Source organism: Schistocerca serialis, chromosome 2 (assembly GCF_023864345.2).
Source record: "Schistocerca serialis cubense isolate TAMUIC-IGC-003099 chromosome 2, iqSchSeri2.2, whole genome shotgun sequence".
Taxonomy (NCBI): domain Eukaryota; kingdom Metazoa; phylum Arthropoda; class Insecta; order Orthoptera; family Acrididae; genus Schistocerca; species Schistocerca serialis.
This window is the reverse complement of record NC_064639.1, coordinates 1,045,027,701-1,045,048,176: the sequence shown is the minus strand read 5'-3', so window position 1 is coordinate 1,045,048,176 and position 20,476 is coordinate 1,045,027,701. Positions and strand designations below refer to the sequence as shown.

General features: G+C 40.5%; 1 protein-coding gene across 1 annotated transcript in view; it reads left to right on the top strand.

Moving 5' to 3' along the window:
• Positions 1-8,543, top strand: part of LOC126456615 (serpin-like protein HMSD) — a 144,499-nt gene extending 135,956 nt beyond the window's left edge. Inside the window, exon 4 of the mRNA XM_050092358.1 lies at positions 8,247-8,543. Within this exon, the coding sequence (XP_049948315.1) occupies positions 8,247-8,543 (297 nt within the window). The remainder of the gene's footprint in view (positions 1-8,246) is intronic.
• Positions 8,544-20,476: the final 11,933 nt, after the last annotated feature.

Genomic DNA, 20,476 nt, shown 5'->3' with positions numbered 1-20,476 from the left:
AAATCTTTATGAGGCTTACTGTTCGTAGATGATACTTTGAATCTGAGATTGAATCTCCTGAAAACTATCAAATACTACGTGATACTCTCTCTGTTATTTACTGCTTTTGACAATTCAAACACTTGGCTACACAAATCTGTTTAATTCTAAAGATCGCGCTAACAAAAGGTATAGTTCATGGCGGTGTTACAATAACGCACAGTTTACACGCAATAGGCTGTACTCTGTACACTTAAAGACTAACATTCCATCTTGAGGGCTGAAAAAGAAATTGCTTAACCTAATATTTCACATACATATATATTCATTGGAGTTGGAAGGTGGCAATCTGCTACTTCCTTCCGTATCTCCTTTCACCAATAACGGCATTCCTCAATGCCAACAGCCAACTTGGACTGCTTACACCTATGACTAACTTAAAACTAACTGAGAATCTGTCCTCTCAAATGGAATGTGCTTTCTTTTTCCTACGTCATAATAAATCAAATCTTCAATTACCTCCATAGTTTTTCGCCAAAGTGTGAGTACTCGTATTGGTGTGTTTGAATACCGAAGTGTTTCACAGGTTAAACCTTAGGCTAATGTTCCTTTGCTTGTTACTTTGCCTCATTAAACTTCTTGAGATCCTGGTGGTGATACAATCCTTTAATTCTGCCAGATGCTGGATCCGCTATTAGATAACATCCTGTATGTGGTTTTCTAATTACTACAAATGGTCCGTCGTACAATAGCCTCCATTTCCGATTTCTTTTCAACAACTTCGATGGCTTAAAATGTGTCCGTAGAAGCACCTTTTCATTAATGTCATATGTAAGAGCCTTAGATACTTTCTTGTCATAAGACTTCTTGCGTAGATTCGCTTGTATAGCTAAGGATACCAATGCTTGCCTAAGTTTTGCATCTAAATCTAATTCTGGTTCTACAATTTTAGGTATGGGATCTAACCATTCATTTCTTTCCCGATGACTCGTCATTAATTCCGCAGGTGTAAATCCAGTTGAGAAGTGTGGAAGATTGTTGACAATCTGCTCGAATGAAGATACAAAGTCAATCCAACGGGTTTGTCGATTAGGTATGTAGGTTCGAATGAATCTATTGAACTCTTTGAAGATACGTTCGGTGGGATTAGATTGCGGTCTGAAACGAGATATAAGTATTTGTTTGATGCCATGTCTGGCAAGAAAATTACGCCATTGTCTGCCAGTGAAATTCGATGCATTATCTGATAGAATGGCCTCCGGCTTGCCAAATCGAGGAAAATAGTCTTGTTCGATTCGACGGATGATCGGAAGTGCACTGGATGATTTCACTGCATAAAGTCTCACATGTTTTGTGAAAAGATCCATCAATGCGACTAGGTATTTCACCCGTCCCCTCCCTTGCGGAAGGGGGCCGGCGAGATCAAGGGCCAGAACTTGATTTGGTCTCTCAGTAATAATTGGATTCAGAGGAATTAGGTTCGAATGGTTGAAGGGTTTTGCCTTCTGGCAGATAAGACATGTACTTAACAACTTGTGGATTCGATGGTGCAAGTTTGGTACATAGCAATACGCAGAAATCTTTCGTTTGCATTTTTCAGGTCCATAATGACCCCAGGAAAGATGTGTGTACCAGATAAGGTGTTCAACGTATGCGTGTGGTATACACACGAGAGGAGAGAAGTTCGATGGAATAAAACATCATTGTGTAGTTTATAAAATTTGGACAAGTGGTGATCGGGTTTTGTTAGAAGAAGTTGTTTGATCTTACGCCATTTGGGATCTGTTTCTTGGAGTATGCGCATCTGCTTGCAGAGCTGAAGGAAATACTTTCTATGTAGTGGGTCTTTCATTAGAAGAATTCGGTAGTTAGACATCTGCTCGATAAGTTCACTGGACTCGGGAAGTCTTTGCGGCATGCGTGACAAAGCATCCGCGATAATGTTGTTTTTACCCTTGATGTATACTATTTCGAAATCATACTCTTGCAAGAAGAGACTCCATCGTGTAAGACGAGAATGAAGAAGTTTACACGAGAGCAAGAAACTAAGAGCTTGGTGATCAGAAAAGACCTTAATTTTCCGACCATGGATGTAGTAATTGAACCTTTTAAAGGACCATACAACGGCCAGAGCCTCCAACTCTGTCACCGAGTATGACCTCTCACATTCTGTGAGAACCCTACTTGCAAAGCTGATAACTCTTATCTCTTCTTTTCCATCAATTACTTCTATTTGAAACAAACAAGAACCAAGCCCCTGAAATGAAGCATCTGACGAAATACAGAATTCTTTATCCATGTCTGGATGGAACAAAATATTGCTGTTAAGAAGTGCTTGTTTAATGCGATCAAAATCTGCCTGACACTCTGGCGTCCAATGCCAGTGAGTATTTTTCTTTAGAAGATCATGCAATGCTTGACTGTTCATCGACTGGTCCGAAATAAACTTTCTGAAAAAGGAAGTCATTCCGAGGAAGCCTTTCAACTGGCGTTTAGAAGAGGGCACAGGAAAGTTTTTAATAGCTGCTAGTTTGTCTGGATCTGGGGTAATTCCCTGTGATGATACAAGATGTCCTAAAAATTTAATCTCACTTTTACCAAATTTAGACTTATGTAGATTAGCTGTGACTCCATAGTCAACAAACCTCTGGAAAACTTTGCTTATTATGTCTAAATGTTCTTCCCAAGATTTCGTAGCAATCAGTAAGTCATCAACATACACTGTTACTCGATCCAACAGTTCAGGTCCTAATACATGATCAAGTGCAGCTATGAATACGCCTGAACTCACATTCAAACCAAATGGAACTACTTTGAATTGGTATGATCTACCTGCAAATATAAACGCTGTATATTTTCGAGACTGTGATGTCATCTTGACCTGCCAGTAGCTCGATCTCAAGTCTACCGATGTGAGGAATTTTACTCCATGAAACCTTTGTAATTGTTCATCCATAGCCTCAGGTCGAGTTCTTACTGGAATAATTATTTTATTTATGTTTCTTGCATCCAAAACTATGCGTACACTACCATCCTGCTTCAAAACTGGCAATAACGGACTACTGTAAGGTGAGTCTGACGGTTCAATGATCTCCCACTTAAGCATTTTACGTATTTCATTTTTCACAGCCTCGCGCCTTGCATACGGGACAGAGTACGTTGTCTTGCAAAAAGTAGAATGGGGAGCGACCTTCATGTCATATTCGTAGTCACGTATTACTCCAGGTTTCGAAGAAAAGACATGAAGATACCTCATAAGTAAGTGCAGTAAATCTTGCCTTTGTATGTAATCAAGTTCACTTGATTCGCTTACTTTATTCAAAATCTCTTCTCTAGTCAGAAGTCCGTCATCAGTACCAAAATCCGTCCAACTGTTACCCTGTCTTGTCATGTGTGCTTGGTTCAAAAACATTCGCTGTACCAGTCTGCGTACCTTAACTTTGTGCTCAGTGTTGACTCTTTTTACCTTGGCGCGCAACAATTGCAGCGTTACCTCCTGTTCACCTACTCGGATTGTACAGATACCCTTTTCTATATCAATCACTGCCTTATTCTTCCTCAGGAACTCCATTCCTAATAAGCATGACACTGACAAATTCTTAACTACTAGAAATACACACATGAAAGAAGTAGAATTAATCCTTATCGGTACCTGAGCTTGCAAATTGACTCGCTGTGATAAAGATCCTACCGCTCCTGTTACTGAACAACCTTGTACTGGTAACGTTAAAATTTTCATCCCTGCAGAAACTTTCTTAAACATACATAGTCATAAAGCATTTACGTTTGCACCAGTATCAATAATAGCATCTGTTGGCGTATTGGCTATGTAAATTTTAGTCATTGCTTGTACTTCGTCTTCCCATACGTCATTCAAGTCTGTCTCAATATTTTCCTGCAACAAATCGTCTCTCAAGTCAGTGTCGCGATCATAACGTATTACGTTAAGTCGTTGAAGGTCGAGTTTGCCCCCATTATGTCCCGCAGCATCCCCAAGGAGGCGAAAAGGTGCTGCCTTTAGTTTTCCGCTTTCTTGTGATGCGACTGATTTGATTCTTCTGTCACATCACTTGACCATTCTCGCTCGTTTTTTACCCATTGTGTTTGTTAATTTGTATCAAACCCTTGTTGGTAATGCACTTGATTACCAGGCTGAAAAATCGGTACATTACTTGCCTGCGTAAAATATACCGGTGGATTGTATTGTTTCCTTGGTTTATTGTTATTGTATCTAAAGTCCTGTTGTGGTGGCGTGTACTGTTGTTGTTGCATGAATGGTTGTTGCTGAGGCGTGTATTGCTGTTGTTACTGGTGTTGTGGCTGCCCATAGGGTTGTGGTGGAGGTAGCTGACCTCCGCAATTTTGATTGTTGCAACGTTTACCCTTGTATTTGTTCCCATTCTCGTAGAAGTTACTACCGTTATTGTTTGATTGGTATGGGGCATTCTCGTAATACTGTTGTTGCGTGTTGTATATTGGATTGTACCGTTGGTTGCCGTAATGCTTGTTTTTGGGTTTACCATTACGGTAACCATTGTTTCGGCCTCTATTGCGGTTATTGTACTGTTTGTTTCCGTATTGTGTTTCGTGTGAACCATTTCCATTACTACCGTTTCCATTCGAATACGTGCCTGCGTTGTTGTTCTTACGGTTAACATTCTCACGCGCGTCTTCGTGTATAAGATCGAGCGACTCAAGGACGGATAAAAATGCGTCCTGATCTTCCTCTGACACGTTCACTACTTTTTCGCGTATGGAAATGGGTAGTTTTGACTTAAGAATCATAATAACATCTTTTGTTGTTATGGGAGTGTCCCAATATTGTATCTTTCTCAAGTACTTTTCAAAGTACCGGCGAAGTCCGCCACTGTTCGAATGGAAAGGTTCGGCGTTATAGACCTCTTTGCGTAGGCGTTGCTGAACACCTGCGCTCCAAAATTTGCTTAAAAAGTTTTTCTCAAACTCGCTAAATGTTTTGCACTTATCAACCATCTCGGTTCCCCATATAGCACTTTCTCCTTGTATATATCCGGTAATGAATTGTATTCTCTGTTTGTCATTCCAGGCAGCTGGAAAGACTCCTGAAAAGTTCTTTAGGAAAACGACTGGATGAATATTTCGCTTTTCCGGTTGGAATGGTTGAAAAACTCTGTGTTTCAATACACTCTCCTCTTTCATGAGGGTTGTGAGTGTCAATTGTTCAGTGTTGTTGTTGTGTGGATCGTTAAATTCATTTTTCGGTCGCGGAATGTACTGTGGTGTGTTGTGTTGTTGTGTTGTCTGGTATTGATGTTCATCTGGCTCAGAAGGTAGTGAGTGTTTCCCGTCACTCAGGTTATCATACTGTAGTGTTTGAATTTGCTGCTTCAGGTCGGATATCTCATCTGTTACTTGCTTCCGCCATTCCGGCAAATCCCGGGTAAACACTCGTCTAATTTGGCCTAGTTCAGTACAAACAGTGTCTCCTGAACTGCCGGGTGCAGATAATATATCTAAGGTTGCGGATTTAACAACATCTTTCAAGTCACGTGTAACCTTCTCCTCAACAAGCTTCTCTTGTACATCAATCCATTCTTTGTAATGTTCGGTAAGTGCTTTAGTGTGCGAAGCAACACTACTGTTAACTCTTTCCTCAATAGTTCGGTCCGAAATGTCATTCGCCATTGCACTTACTTTTGATTCTACAGTGGCTACCGCTGTCGCTAACTCGTCTACCTGTCGTGCAACTGTTTTAAATGCAAGTTTTACCGAATCGGTTTCTTTGCGACATGCTTCGATTTGAGTTGTGAGATTCTGACCAATGTTATCAATTTTGTTATTCAGAGTGCTTATCTGTGTTGTCAAAGTGGTTACTTGCGCCGTGACGTCACCCTTAACCAAATCTATCTGTGCCGTGACGTCACCCTTAACCGAATCTATCTGTGCCGTGACGTCACCCTTAACCGAATCTATCTGTGCTGTGAGAGAGCCTACTTGCGTAGTGAGGGTACCTACTTTCGCTGTGAGAGAGCCTACTTTCGCATCAATGGTGGTATTTACGTCATTCCTAACTGAGTCAATCTGTGTTGTCATATCCGTTTTCAACTCTGATAAAAACTTGTCTCTGTCTTTCTCACGTTGTTCCCTCTCCTGTCTGTCTAGTATCAATTCCTGTAACATTTTGACAACGTCATTTGATACCGTTATCGGGGAGGTGGGTGTTTCCTGCTGAGTGTCGTCCACGTTAGCTACCTCTTGTCTGTCGTCTGTCCTGGCCGTCGTTCCGCGTGAGCGGAGTCGGTAATGTTTGTTAACAGTGCCGTCGCTTTCGTCTGCAGAGTTCGCGCTCGATTGTCCGTCCGCCATAATGAAATTCAAGTATTGCCAACTTAAAATGGGTACTGCCAACTGAAATTCTGATTGTCAATTATTCTTGCCGCGCAAGTTAAAGTCGCGGCGCGTTCGTCAAATGTCTAATGTTACGTGGGTAATAACTGACACACGTCTGTAGCAAAAAGACAAGATGGAGTCAACGCCGTTGAAACAATTGATTGCCAACGCTGTTACACAGAAAAGACTGAAATGGCATCCATCTTGAACTTACACGAAAATACTAACTACAGTATAAAACAAATAGGCCAAGCAAAAGGTTACAGAAAATGTTCAAATATTTACGTAGAAAAAAAAAATGGTTTTTTACGCTAAGCTACAGGAAGGATAGAGTGAGGTCGAATTTGAAGGTCAATGAGCTACTCTTTAGACAGAACTATGGCAAACGAAAATTTGGTACTCACTCGGCGTTTTCTTCAAAACTGCAAATCTGCGTCTTATTAAATCCCAAGATATTTGTGTAAATACCGCGTCCTTCAAGATTGCGTATATTTATTGCTCATCCGTAATTTTATGCAGCATTGGCTTCCAAAGAGCGATACATGAAATAACACAATCATATATTAGTACCATGACACTTTCAATATTTTTAGTCAAGTCCCTGTTCGGGCGCCAGATCTGGTATGATTTTTTAGTAATTTAATTGAAAGCTTTGTTGCTCTGGTAAAAATAAAATTTTTTCTTTTTGTCGTGACAGAATAAATTACTATTAATCACACCAGATTTGTTGGAGAACAGCAGCAACATGTGTAATTGATCCAGCTTTAAGAAATTCTATTACCTTTTAGCGGAAAATTCGTGCGGTACTCTCCGACGTTAGAAAAGTCGTGGTGTTCCGTTCGGAGCAGGAGGCGGCTGTCTTTTCTCATTCGCGATATTGAAAATTACTAAAAAATGAACAGAAATTTTTTTTCGGAGGAAGATCGCGCAGAGAAAACAGACAGAAGTTACATGAAAGAAACCTAAGGGACCAACTAATTGGATTTGTACGAACATATAAACGGAACTGAAAGAACTTGGAATAAATACTATAACGATGTCGTCACGACAGCCTCCTGTTCCGACAGAACACACGCTGGATCATAAACTGCATAAATCTTTTAAACAGAAAAGATTATCACAAGTATAATTAATGAAAATAAGGTTGAGAGATTTTCTTTGAAATTAAATAAACTTCAAGGCTTCAAGTATTATATTATGAAACGGAAACTTACATTAACATGGCCACCCATTGTGGCGGTGGAGCGAATTTTTCACGATATACATTCTCGCTTGTTTGTGGCTACATATATTTTTAATCACTTAAACTCTTAACTTTACAATAAAATGATTATATCAGTATGGAGCACAATACTTTTGCGTCCGACTCGCAACACATTCACAGAACAGCTAGACAGCGGCGCGGCTCCCTGAAGAAGTAAAAATTGGCAATTGTTATTTTTAAACATAGGTGCATCGTTTTTTTTTACTGATCGATAGCAGCGTATAACAGTTTATAGCTATCGTGATATTCTGCGCTTTTCAGGAACGCGGCAAAGATATCTGGTTACAACATTCATTGGTATATGTTAAAAGTTCGCACATACTGACGCGAATACAGAAAAAAAAACTTTTACACGTTAAAAATCGCAGTGATAAAGGCTGTAATGTCACAAGTTGCCCATTATTTCAAACAAATCTTTGCCTGTCTTCCCTGCATTCATTTCCTTTAAACTCCTTCTCCTGTGAAATACCTTTTATTTATTATATGTAGTTACTGCCGATTTGTAGTTAAATTAAAACAGCACTGCCCTTGATACATTTCAAGCTTGCTAAAATCAATATAGTTACTTTATTTCTTTTTATTCATCTGTTTGTTAGTTCATTGTGGCTGTATAGACAATTGATGTTCTTTATAGAGCTCTGATGACATAGTGCTTGAAGTAGCCAACAAGGTTTATGCACAAGCAAGTTTTCCAATTAAAGAAGAGTTCAGAGCATCTGCTGCAAAATTTTTTGCTGAAGCAGAAGAAGTTGATTTTGTCAATGAAACAGAGAAATCTAGAGTAAAAATCAACAAGTGGGTAGAGAACAAGACAAACAAAAAGATAACAGAGTTATTCCCTGGAGGTAGGAGACTGCTTTTACTATTTTTTAAGTTTTTAATGCATATATCTTTGCAAAATCTGAAAAATGTTTCACCAGTACAATTTTAGTTGCCCCTGTCACTGTGGTAGTACTGTCATATACAAGACATTCCAATAAAGAATTTACAATTTTGATATTGTATATAAAATTGTACTGATAGCCTAGAGAATTGGCTCCACTGCCATTCTTCAGCAAAATATATGATTTTTTCCCCTCTCATTAAGTGATTCAGGACAGAATCATACTGCTATAAATAATATGAGAAGATGTCCCTAAATGATAAGTTTCAGTGGTCTTGAATGTGACAACAATACAATTGAGTTTTCATGCTGTATATGAAGGACATTTCTCCAGCTTGGCTTTCATTCCTGGGGGTCAACTGTGCTTTGTAGAAACTAGCTGTTCACTATGTATAATAAAACAACAGGGTGTATGTAATTGTCAAATAATATCACAGAATAAGTGAGGCAATGTTCTTTTTCAGTCTTAGTAAACTGACTCAATAGGCATCGCTTGAAATGGACTTCCTCATGTAAACGTCAGGCAACATACTGATACATCAGTAATGAGCTTCCGGGTGTTCTCCTGAGTTGTTCCCTCCATTTTGTTCAAAATATTTTGATGACCAACCCACTGTCTTCTTCAGGTGCCATCTATTTACTGCCTGGAGGTCAACCTGACTGTGAGCTATTGTTGGTCTCACACTGCTGTTTATAGCTGATTTTGATTCCTGATGCCCAGTGTTCCTTTTGATACTCTTTTGTTTTTCAGAGGTCTCACTGATATTCTGTGAAATGCAGATTCTCTCATCATTTTCCAACTCTTGTCTCCATGCCTTGAGCCACCACCATCCTTCACAAAGAAATTTGGTGCTACAGATCTTGGTCCATAGAGCTCGACCACATTCAGACAAGGAGAGCCTCACCAAACAATTAGAGTACCTATAAATAATTTTCCAAAAGAATGGGTCCGCAGATCATCAAATTGAATGAGTGATGCAGGCAATATCCAGTATGCCTGAGAAAGAGGTTGAGACTGAGACTGATGAAGAGAAGCCAAACAGCACATACTTACCTTATACTGGCCCAATGTCCAGAAAGATTGGTAGACCATGGAAACATGGCATCCAGTATATTTCACACCCTCAATTAGGATTATAAGGATTTTTTAACATCACTAAGTTGATCTAGGCCTCTGATTGCTTTATTTTATTATTATTTTCAATCCAACATCAACAGATATTTTTTTTCCCCCTCCTTCTGGATAAGTCAGAGCCTTACTTACTAGGGTTACATATTATTGGCTGGCACTTTTATCTACACAACTTTTTCTAAATTTAGTTGAGAGGACAGAGTTACATAAATGGACTATACACAAAAAAATTTGTTATTGACATACTTAGATTATGGAATCTACTGTTTGTGACACAGTATTCATATCTGACATTCAAATATTGACAGTTTGTGACACAGTCAAAGATCTGAGATTACATATATTTTTAGATAGATGGTCTTCCATCATATGAATGTACTAAATCTAGAAACCCATCTATTGAATATACAGGATTGTTTAGGAGCCATAATTTTAATTTCATTTTTAGTTTTGTAATGGGCAATTTGGAGATATTAGGATGGAAGCAATTCAGTAGTTTTATGCCTGCATAGTGAGGGCTTTTCTCATAAAGTGTTGTTCTATGAGAGATTGCTGGGTTTTGTACTGCATTCCATTCAAATGTGGCTTGTCTTGCTTGGGAGAAACTACCAGAATAGTCGAGGAGAGATGCAAAGAACCCTATGACATACCGTACTTAAACAACCAAGCAAATCAACCATTACTGAGCAGTGACTTGAAGATAATCATGAAATGAAATACAATGTGACCAGTATTGTGGTGCAAATGCCTAGTTTGAGGAGCAGCACAATTAAGGGGTCTGTCAAAATAAAGATGTCAGAAAACCTAATAAATTAGTATGGTGGTTTCAATTTGAATGATGTTTGGCGTCCAGTACTCAAATTATTAAAATCCCATAAGGCATCATGTCCACCAGAGTTGTAAAATGATGAGAAAATTTGTGTTTCACAAAATACCAGTATGAGAACTGAATAGGGATGTGCAAATGGATTAAGAAGTGCCTGAATAATTGGAAAAATTGATTGGAAAGAATAGTTGAGAAAATTTTGAAGGTAATTTATGAATGTGTGCACAACCATAGGTTAACTTTAAGTGATACCGGTATCAGCAGATCTTGAGTATCATTACATGAAAGGTCAATAAACATAATTTCCATTATGTACTGCTGGTTGCAGTAGTATGTGGTACCAAATAATCACCACAAACATTCAAATTGTTGATTTGTCTATAAATTCTTAAACACATGACGCACAATATTTTTTGTATGAGTAAATCAAGTTCACTAGGTGCCTATCAAGTCTGGGTCATTACCTTCACATTAATTCCATTGTGTTTAGTCTGGAGTGTCACAATGTTGATGCAGGGACACTCTTCCAGATAGGGCGTTAATTATTCTGGTCTGCACTGAACCTCTTGATCTAGGATCTCGGCAGCGAGTGAAATGATGAACAGATAGGAGTTGAACTTATAACCGTGAAAATAAATATTCCTTTTCATATTCCAATATGTCTGCTTGTGTCTGTATATGTGTGGATGGATATGTGTGTGTGTGCGAGTGTATACCCGTCCTTTTTTCCCCCTAAGGTAAGTCTTTCCGCTCCCGGGATTGGAATGACTCCTTACCCTCTCCCTTAAAACCCACATCCTTTCGTCTTTCCCTCTCCTTCTCTCTTTCCTGATGAGGCAACAGTTTGTTGCGAAAGCTTGAATTTTGTGTGTATGTTTGTGTTTGTTTGTGTGTCTATCGACCTGCCAGCGCTTTCGTTCGGTAAGTCACCTCATCTTTGTTTTTATATATATATATATATATATATATATATATATATATATATATATATATAGAAAGGATTGTACCAAGAAATATTTCAAGTTTGACACATATATAGAATATTATGTAGTACACAAACTAAACACTACTAAAATATTCCTCCTGACTGATCTCTGCCACAATTTAACACTATAAATAATTGCACTAATCAGGTTATCTGTTCAGACATTTAGAGCATGTTTAAGCTAACACTAATTAAAAGAAGACACAACACAAATATTCATAAACAAAAGAGAAAGCCAATCATATTCTTATAACTAAATACTTCTACACTAGTACATTATCTCTACAGATCACACATCATTAATGTTCATTCATTTTCAAAAGAATGGTGTACCTTTTTTACACATAACACATAGGACTATTAGTCATTTACTGTAGGAATATTTTTACATCCTTATGCGGATACAGTCCCCGTACTCTTCCTGAGTGGGGATCTGCTAAGAGATAGCTACTATTTCCTTCTTGGACTAAGAAATGGAGAATGAGGATCGACAGTAGGTTTTGTGAGACTTCGCCTCGATATTGTATTGATACCCCTTAACGATTCCTGTTTGTTCTGAAAATACATCTGCATAGTTAGATAATAACTGTACCAAATCCTGCTGTTGCATGGAGTCCAGATTTTCGGACTGTGATACTTTGTTCACAAGTGTGTCCACATTTGCTTTTAATTGATCACCTTGTACGTCTGGATAATAGAGATTTTACCCTAGAGAATGATTGTCTAAATGTAGTATCCACTGATTCCTACATTTTATATTAATAGCATTACAATTAGGCACAGGTACCTCTTCAGATCTGAGCATGGACAATTCTATACTCCTACCCGCGTTCATCAAACTTAATTTTCCCCGAGAAAGGTCGATTACTTCGTCCCTTTCTCTCTAAAAATCTACCCCCAAAATGCAGACTACCTTTAAACCCCTTACTACCAGGAATGAGCACGCTATGGCTTCTCCCCGTATATACATCTCTACCCATACTTGGAGTTTAATTATTTGTCGCTGTGCACTGATGGCTCCAGTAACTTTGCAATTGTTCACAGGAAAAGTCAGCATACGCTTTTCTTTCCCCAGTACTCTGAATAAGTCCATACTCATGACACTGACAGTAGCACCTGTATCTACGATTGCATGCACATCAATATTGTTAATTTTGATCTCAATTATCGCTTGTACTTTGTCTTTGTGCTCCTTTATGCAAGTGGGTGGTTCAGTTATTATTTCATGTCCCATCTGTACCCCATCATTATACCTGAGGATACAGATTCTCGATGATTTGTTCTGTGTCGGGCTGCTCTCACTCCAAACCTCAGCCGACAATGGAGAGCGTACCTCGGCTTAATCTAGTTTGTTGGATTATTACTGGTGGATGGGTGTGGCTGCTCTGTGTCGCTGAACTCCACTATGTGTAAGTTATGTTGCGTCGGCCGCCACGGTTGCGCAATTGGCGCATTTTGTGGTGGCGATTGGTTATTGTCATATCTTTCACTGTTTTGCCGGTCCGGACTGGGCCTCTGGTTCTGTGGCCAAGTTCGGTTTCCATCGTTATAGGTATTAGTGTTCCACGGCCTCCTGGCATTTTTCCATCTACTATTGCTTGGTGGGCCTGTTTCATATCGGTCATCAGACCTCCTTTTCTGGTCATTATTCACCGGCGGACTATTGCCGTTCCGGTCTCTACCTCTATTCCTGTTTTGCATATAATCTTGTCTCCTATTGTTACCTCCGCCGTTTCCATTATTTGGTGGAGGCGTGTTATTTCGACCATTTCTGTAACCATTTCCGTTACTTCTAGCCTGTTCAGAGGCTGCTTTAACATCCTCCTGCATCAGGTCAATTGAGTCCAGAACAGACAAGATATGTTCCATGTCGTTCTCCGGTACGTGTATAAGTTTTTCCTTTACGTGTATTGGCAAGTGGGATTTCAAAAGTCTGATCAAATCCCGGGATGAAATCTGCTCATCCCAGTAACGGGTCTTATTAATGTATTTCTCAAAATATTTTCGCAAATTGCCTAATCGTGGAGAATACGGCTCTGGATTATATACCTCTTTCCGTAATCTCTCCTAAATACATGTTGACCAATATTTGGCCAAGAATGCCTTTTCAAATTGCTCATATGTGTCACAACTGTCAGCTGCTTCGGTTGCCCATAATGCAGCATCTCCTTGTATGTAAGACATAACGAACTGTATTTTCTGTGTATGACTCCATGCTAGGCAAAATGTTTCTAAATCCGTTAATAAATACCAAAGGGTGAACAGATTTCTTCTCCGTTGTAAAGATCTGAAACTGTCGGTTTTTAATCAGGCTTTCTTCAATCACTATTTTGGAGTGACATTTGTTTGTTTCGCTAACATTGGTTGTGTTCTGTCTCGCAGTCGCAATTTTTCACTGCTGTATTTATATGCCTATCATTGTTGGACCTGGCTGGCGTGACACACGCCTGTGCGTCGCCATGCAGCAACTTGTTTTCCAGCTCCACAAGACGATGGTTGACATTCCACTGCCACAGCGGAATGTCAGTGTGCACCGCCTTTTTTAGGTCCTGCACTTCCGCATTGGAGCCCACGTCTTTGGCTTCAATCGCGGCGTGCCACAGCAGAATGTCAGTGTGCACCGCCTTTTTTAGGTCCTGCACTTCCGCATTGGAGCCCACGTCTTTGGCTTCAATCGCGGCGTGCACCTTCTCGTCTATTTTTTTTTATAAATTGGTTTTCAATTTTGTGCACTTGTTCTGACATTTTCTGCTCAATTACTTGATTTGTGTCAATTTCTAATTGTTCCATCCTGTTAGCCAGTACACTAATTTCATCTACGATACTGGCGTTAGCCACTTGGATATTATCTACTCTTTCGCTCAGTTCTTGCACCGCTTTGGGTATGGTTTCATAGTTTTGTCTCAAACTAACAATCTCACTTTGCATAGCTTCCAAAGATTGCATTAACTGCAAGTCTCTCTCATGCTGGCGTCGATCACTCTCTGCTTGTTTAGCATCACATTCTCTATCATGTTCTGCTTGCATACGTGCAAATTCAGCTTGGAAATTGAGCATGCGCTCAAACATAACCCTTAATGACTACACTTCTGACACCTCACCACTCTCTGGTCCATGTCTAGTGCTTGTGGGTTGCACAGTATTTCTACTATCAACTGAATCACTGGCTGGCAGTGGCAACATTTCTTGCCCTTCTGCCCCCAGATTCTCACATTGTACTTCCTGAACTACGCCACTAACATTACTTTGTGCCCCACTTTCTAACTCAATATCACTGCTTCCTAACTGTTGTTCTTTATCCATGTTTATATCTTTCTGACTACGCAATCTAACCATAGTCAACAAAAGAAACAAAATCTGAACTAAATATCCTAACACTCAGGTTTCACTGACATAATCACACAAGAAATGGTCATTTATTGAAACACACTTATTATATACTACAATGACTAACTACTCAAATGTCCTGTTATTTAAAAAAAACACTAACAATAAGCACACCACTAATGATCCGAGAACACTGCACTGAGGCTACTTTACTACCCACAGGACAACTACACTGTAGCTTTACCTTTTGGTGATCTATCTTGGGTGCAGCTGCCCCCTGGTATTGTGGTAGGTAATTAATTTTTCGATATAATGAGCTCTCTTCTTCAGCTTGCCTCTGGGTATATAGTGTTCTCATGCAAAAAATCATATACAGGTCTTACCACACAATATTGGTTAGGCCATACATACAATACATGAAAAAATATTAGTTGTTCTCCAACAAAGTTCGACTACAATAATTCCCTAGTTATCTCATGGGTATTTTGAGGCCACTGCATATTCGAGCCCCACGTTGGGCGCCAATTTAATGAAATTAAAAAAAAAAAATAATTAATTAATAGTTACCTTTTTTTTAAAAAAAATATAACATTTTTGATTTTATGTTTCTTTCCTTCTGTACGTACGAACTTTGTTGTAGGACCTCTTATTTACGTGTGGTAATAAAAATTCATTTACACAGAATTAAGTACGTTTAAAATTATGTGAATTGATATTAACTGATTAAGAATATTTAGTTGAGAATTAAATCCTTTATACACTCCTGGAAATGGAAAAAAGAACACATTGACACCGGTGTGTCAGACCCACCATACTTGCTCCGGACACTGCGAGAGGGCTGTACAAGCAATGATCACACGCACGGCACAGCGGACACACCAGGAACCGCGGTGTTGGCCGTCGAATGGCGCTAGCTGCGCAGCATTTGTGCACCGCCGCCGTCAGTGTCAGCCAGTTTGCCGTGGCATACAGAGCTCCATCGCAGTCTTTAACACTGGTAGCATGCCGCGACAGCGTGGACGTGAACCGTATGTGCAGTTGACGGACTTTGAGCAAGGGCGTATAGTGGGCATGCGGGAGGCCGGGTGGACATACCGCCGAATTGCTCAACACGTGGGGCGTGAGGTCTCCACAGTACATCTATGTTGTCGCCAGTGGTCGGCGGAAGGTGCACGTGCCCGTCGACCTGGGACCGGACCGCAGCGACGCACGGATGCACGCCAAGACCGTAGGATCCTACGCAGTGCCGTAGGGGACCGCACCGCCACTTCCCAGCAAATTAGGGACACTGTTGCTTCTGGAGTATCGGCGAGGACCATTCGCAACCGTCTCCATGAAGCTGGGCTACGGTCCCGCACACCGTTAGGCCGTCTTCCGCTCACGCCCCAACATCGTGCAGCCCGCCTCCAGTGGTGTCGCGACAGGAGTGAATGGAGGGATGAATGGAGACGTGTCGTCTTCAGCGATGAGAGTCGCTTCTGCCGTGGTGCCAATGATGATCGTATGCGTGTTTGGCGTCGTGCAGGTGAGCGCCACAATCAGGACTGCATACGACCGAGGCACACAGGGCCAACACCCGGCATCATGGTGTGGGGAGCGATCTCCTACACTGGCCGTACACCACTGGTGATCGTCAAGGGGACACTGAATAGTGCACGGTACAACCAAACCGTCATCGAACCCATCGTTCTACCATTCCTAGACCGGCAAGGGAACTTGCTGTTCCAACAGGACAATGCACGTCCGCATGTATCCCGTGCCACCCAACGTGCTCTAGAAGGTGTAAGTCAACTACCCTGGCCAGCAAGATCTCCGGATCTGTTCCCCATTGAGCATGTTTGGGCCTGGATGAAGCGTTGTCTCACGCGGTCTGCACGTCCAGCACGAACGCTGGTCCAACTGAGGCGCCAGGTGGAAATGGCATGGCAAGCCGTTCCACAGGACTACATCCAACATCTCTACGATCGTCTCCATGGGAGAATAGCAGCCTGCATTGCTGCGAAAGGTGGATATACACTGTACTAGTGCCGACATTGTGCATGATCTGTTGCCTGTGTCTATATGCCTGTGGTTCTGTCAGTGTGATCATGTGATGTATCTGACCCCAGGAATGTGTCAATAAAGTTTCCCCTTCCTGGGACAATGAATTCACGGTGTTCTTATTTCAATTTCCAGGAGTGTATAACTCGGCCTCGGCACACATTTTCTAAATGCAGTGGTTTTTTTTTTTTTTTTTAAATATTTACTGAATTCTTCCCCGGCGTTAGCTATGGAACACAAGACTGTCTCTATTAGCAGAAAATGGTTAAATATTGTCAAGCCGATGTTTAATTATCATCGATAAAACACACTTCACTATACATTTAAGTTATTTGAAAGAACCAAAATGGTTAAATTCCAACGTTAACTATCCGCCTATGAATGCACAAATGTGAAACTAGTAGATAACTCCGTCAGTCTCAGGATCGCTGTAAAAGAAAAAACATTTTCTTAATTCACTGCTAATTTTTATCTGCTCCCGATTTACGGGTTTGGTTAATTTTTCTTAGCGGAACAATTTTTTTAAATGTGCCGCCGCTGCAAATCGTTCAGTCGCGGCACAGCCCAGCAACACCGCTAAAAACGCTGAAATTTCTTTAAAGAAATATTATAGATGACATGGGCAAGCTAATTTACATTAATAGTACACACTTTTGATAAATTATAATGTATTTAGACCACAACAATAAGTCAACTTACATTAGTTTGTAATTTCTCCTCTAATGGCGGATAAATCTAGATACAGACAGAAGAAGTCTACCTGTTCATAAAAAATGCTATGTCACAGCTTGCTCTCACTTTCAGCTCTACAGGGAGACAACAAAGAATACACACTACGTGGTGGTTTTTATATTACTGCTGACCATTAACATCTCTTTGTAATCTTACAACATTATTTTCCTCTGTGGCTGAATTTTACATTTTTGTTATCGCAGATATTGACACATTTCGCAATTACATTATGAGTATAGAAATATTACAATCATAAATACATCGAGAATATTACTACAGAAAATATTACAATAATAACGAATGTCTTTTACACAAAATTAAATAATATTTTTTGTTAAATAATTACAGTATATACAAATTGCTTCATAGCAGCGTATATGGTACAATTAAATTTTTGTTTATTAATAGTGTGAGTTTGCCAGGGAACGTTACACTTGGAAGAGGGTTCCTCCTAACTATGATCATTGGCAGACGGTGCTGAGTAACATTATCAAATTGCAGTACTGAATGGCAGAGAGTGCGTCATGACAACGTCGCGTGCCAGATGTATTGTAACGATGTTATGTGACAATGGGTAATTCGTAAAGATGTTAGGTGATAGTAGAAGCTCAGTACCAGTGTTACTTGGAAGAGATTGCTTCCTAACACTTTGCGTTGCAGAGTGTGCTTCGTGTAAATGCTGCATGGCAGACAGTGCTTTGTACCGATGTTACATGACACAGAGTGCATCGTGACTTTTTGTGGTGGACGGTTCTTCGTGGCCATGTAGCGTGGTAGAGGTTCATTCTTAACGATTTTGCGCGTGGAGGGTGGTTTGTGATAATATTCCGTGTCAGTGAGTGTTCCCTACCAATGCTGTGTGACAGAAGGTACTTTGTACCTTCCTTACATGGCAAAGGGTGCTTTGTAACGGTATTTTATGGCAGAGAGTGAAGATACATGGTGCGTGACGAACTTGTATCGCAGTGGCTGCTTCCATAATGACGTTACCAGTCAGAGTTTTCTACAAAACAGCGTTGCTTCGCAAATCATGTTTCATAACGATGTTACGTGGCAGAAAATGCAACATAACGTGATTGTTTGGCTGAGGATGCAGCACACTAATTTTTGTTGATACTGGCTTTCTGTATTGATGTTTCAGAGAATAGGATGTTTTGTAGATTTATTATATGCGGAAATGTGCGAAAATATCACAGAGAAAATGTAGCTCTTGCTGGGCTGCCTCTGGACTCAAATACTGACAGCTAATCGTCGTATATTGAGGAAACCTCCACTGCACTCGGGCTGGCTACGTTGCACTGGTTCTGCAGGCTGGGAGCAAGCAAGTGTCCACAGCTGGCGTCGAACTGGCGCTAGAGTCAGGCGATCTAGGCTGTGCTGTAGCTGACAGATTCGTAGTTGCCTTCATTGGCATGAGATGTAACTCTAAACGACAGTTAAACATGGGGCAGATAACTTTCCTGCTTCTTGGCATGTGCTGTTCGAATTGTTAAGTTACATGAAAGTGCAGGTATTCAATTAGATAACTTTCTTGAACCGCGTGACTGCTACGGTCGCATGTTCGAATCCTGCCTCGGGCATGGATGTGTGTGATGTTCTTAGGTTAGTTCGGTTTAAGTAGTTCTAATTCCTAGGGGACTGATGACCACAGATGTTGAGTCCCATAGTGCTCAGAGCCATTTGAACCATTTGATAACTTTCTTCTCCGAATTTAAATCGTAATTCCGTATAACGGGCTTTAAACGTAATTACTGCCATGCCAGACGAATCGTCCGGTCGTAGATACACAGTGACTCCTGTGTAAAGGGGTGAGGGGGCGGGGGGGGGGGGGGGACTAATTAGTAGATATTTACAGCATGACTCGAAAGTACGTTAACATTTGAAAATTCAACACTTCACGGAACAGTGTAGCCAGAGAGGTAAAAATTGATTCACGTGCTTGAAAAGTTTCGGGGTTTTACTGAAACAAATATAAAAGTGTACAAAATGACCAACAGCTTGGGCACCATATGGTACAAAAATAATAGCATAACTACTGACTTTTAGCAAAGACGATGTTATTTATAACATATGCGCAACACGTCGTCCGTCACTCATGACAATCCCTGTAATCGAACAGCACTGTACAGCATTTGCTGGCGCGCATGTGTCCCTTTTCCATTGCACCTCATTTTATACACGATTCTCACGTGGCGCGACTAACGTATTGCTGCCCAATGCCATCTGTAGACCATTTTATGCACTTGTTTCTGCTTTCAGTGAATCCCTGTTTCATTTCGGGCACTTTTGTCAATTTTCAAACCTCTACCTTCATTAGTATGTGAATAGTACATTTTCAAGTGTCAAGGGATTTTGGTGTCACCTTGAAGAGGCGCCTCATCGGCACTTCTGGTCAATCGATACCGTCTTCGCACGTGACTGCGAATTCTAGTGGAATCCCGACCTGTCACCATATCTTATCCATTCTTTAGCTTTGACAACACACGTTGACCAAAGGTATGAAACTATAGTCATGGATTTCCTATCGAAAATGATCGTTTAACGGTACTAGTTAGCATTCTCAGGGTTCCAGAGGTACAGTCCCTGTCTTCCCTTTTCGTTTTGTCCTCTCTTTTTGATTCGGAATTATCAGAGAAGAACACAACTGTCAAATCTCCCCTCCCCATCGCAAAATGAAACAGATCAACTGCGTAACACTAAGCTGTGGCTGAAACGGTGATAGGCTGTAGCTCATAAGAAAGAACGATAGTGCTCCCTTCCACAGGTGGAAGACAAACTTTATCAACATTCTGCACATTTATTCTTCATATCTAAGCGCTGTATTTACTTTTAAATACAGTCACCTGGGCGAAGAACAGATTTCTTCCAGTGAGAAGCTCTTGATTTCGTCACTGTAGAAGGTTTGACTTTGCTGACGGAGTCACAACGTCATCTCCTCT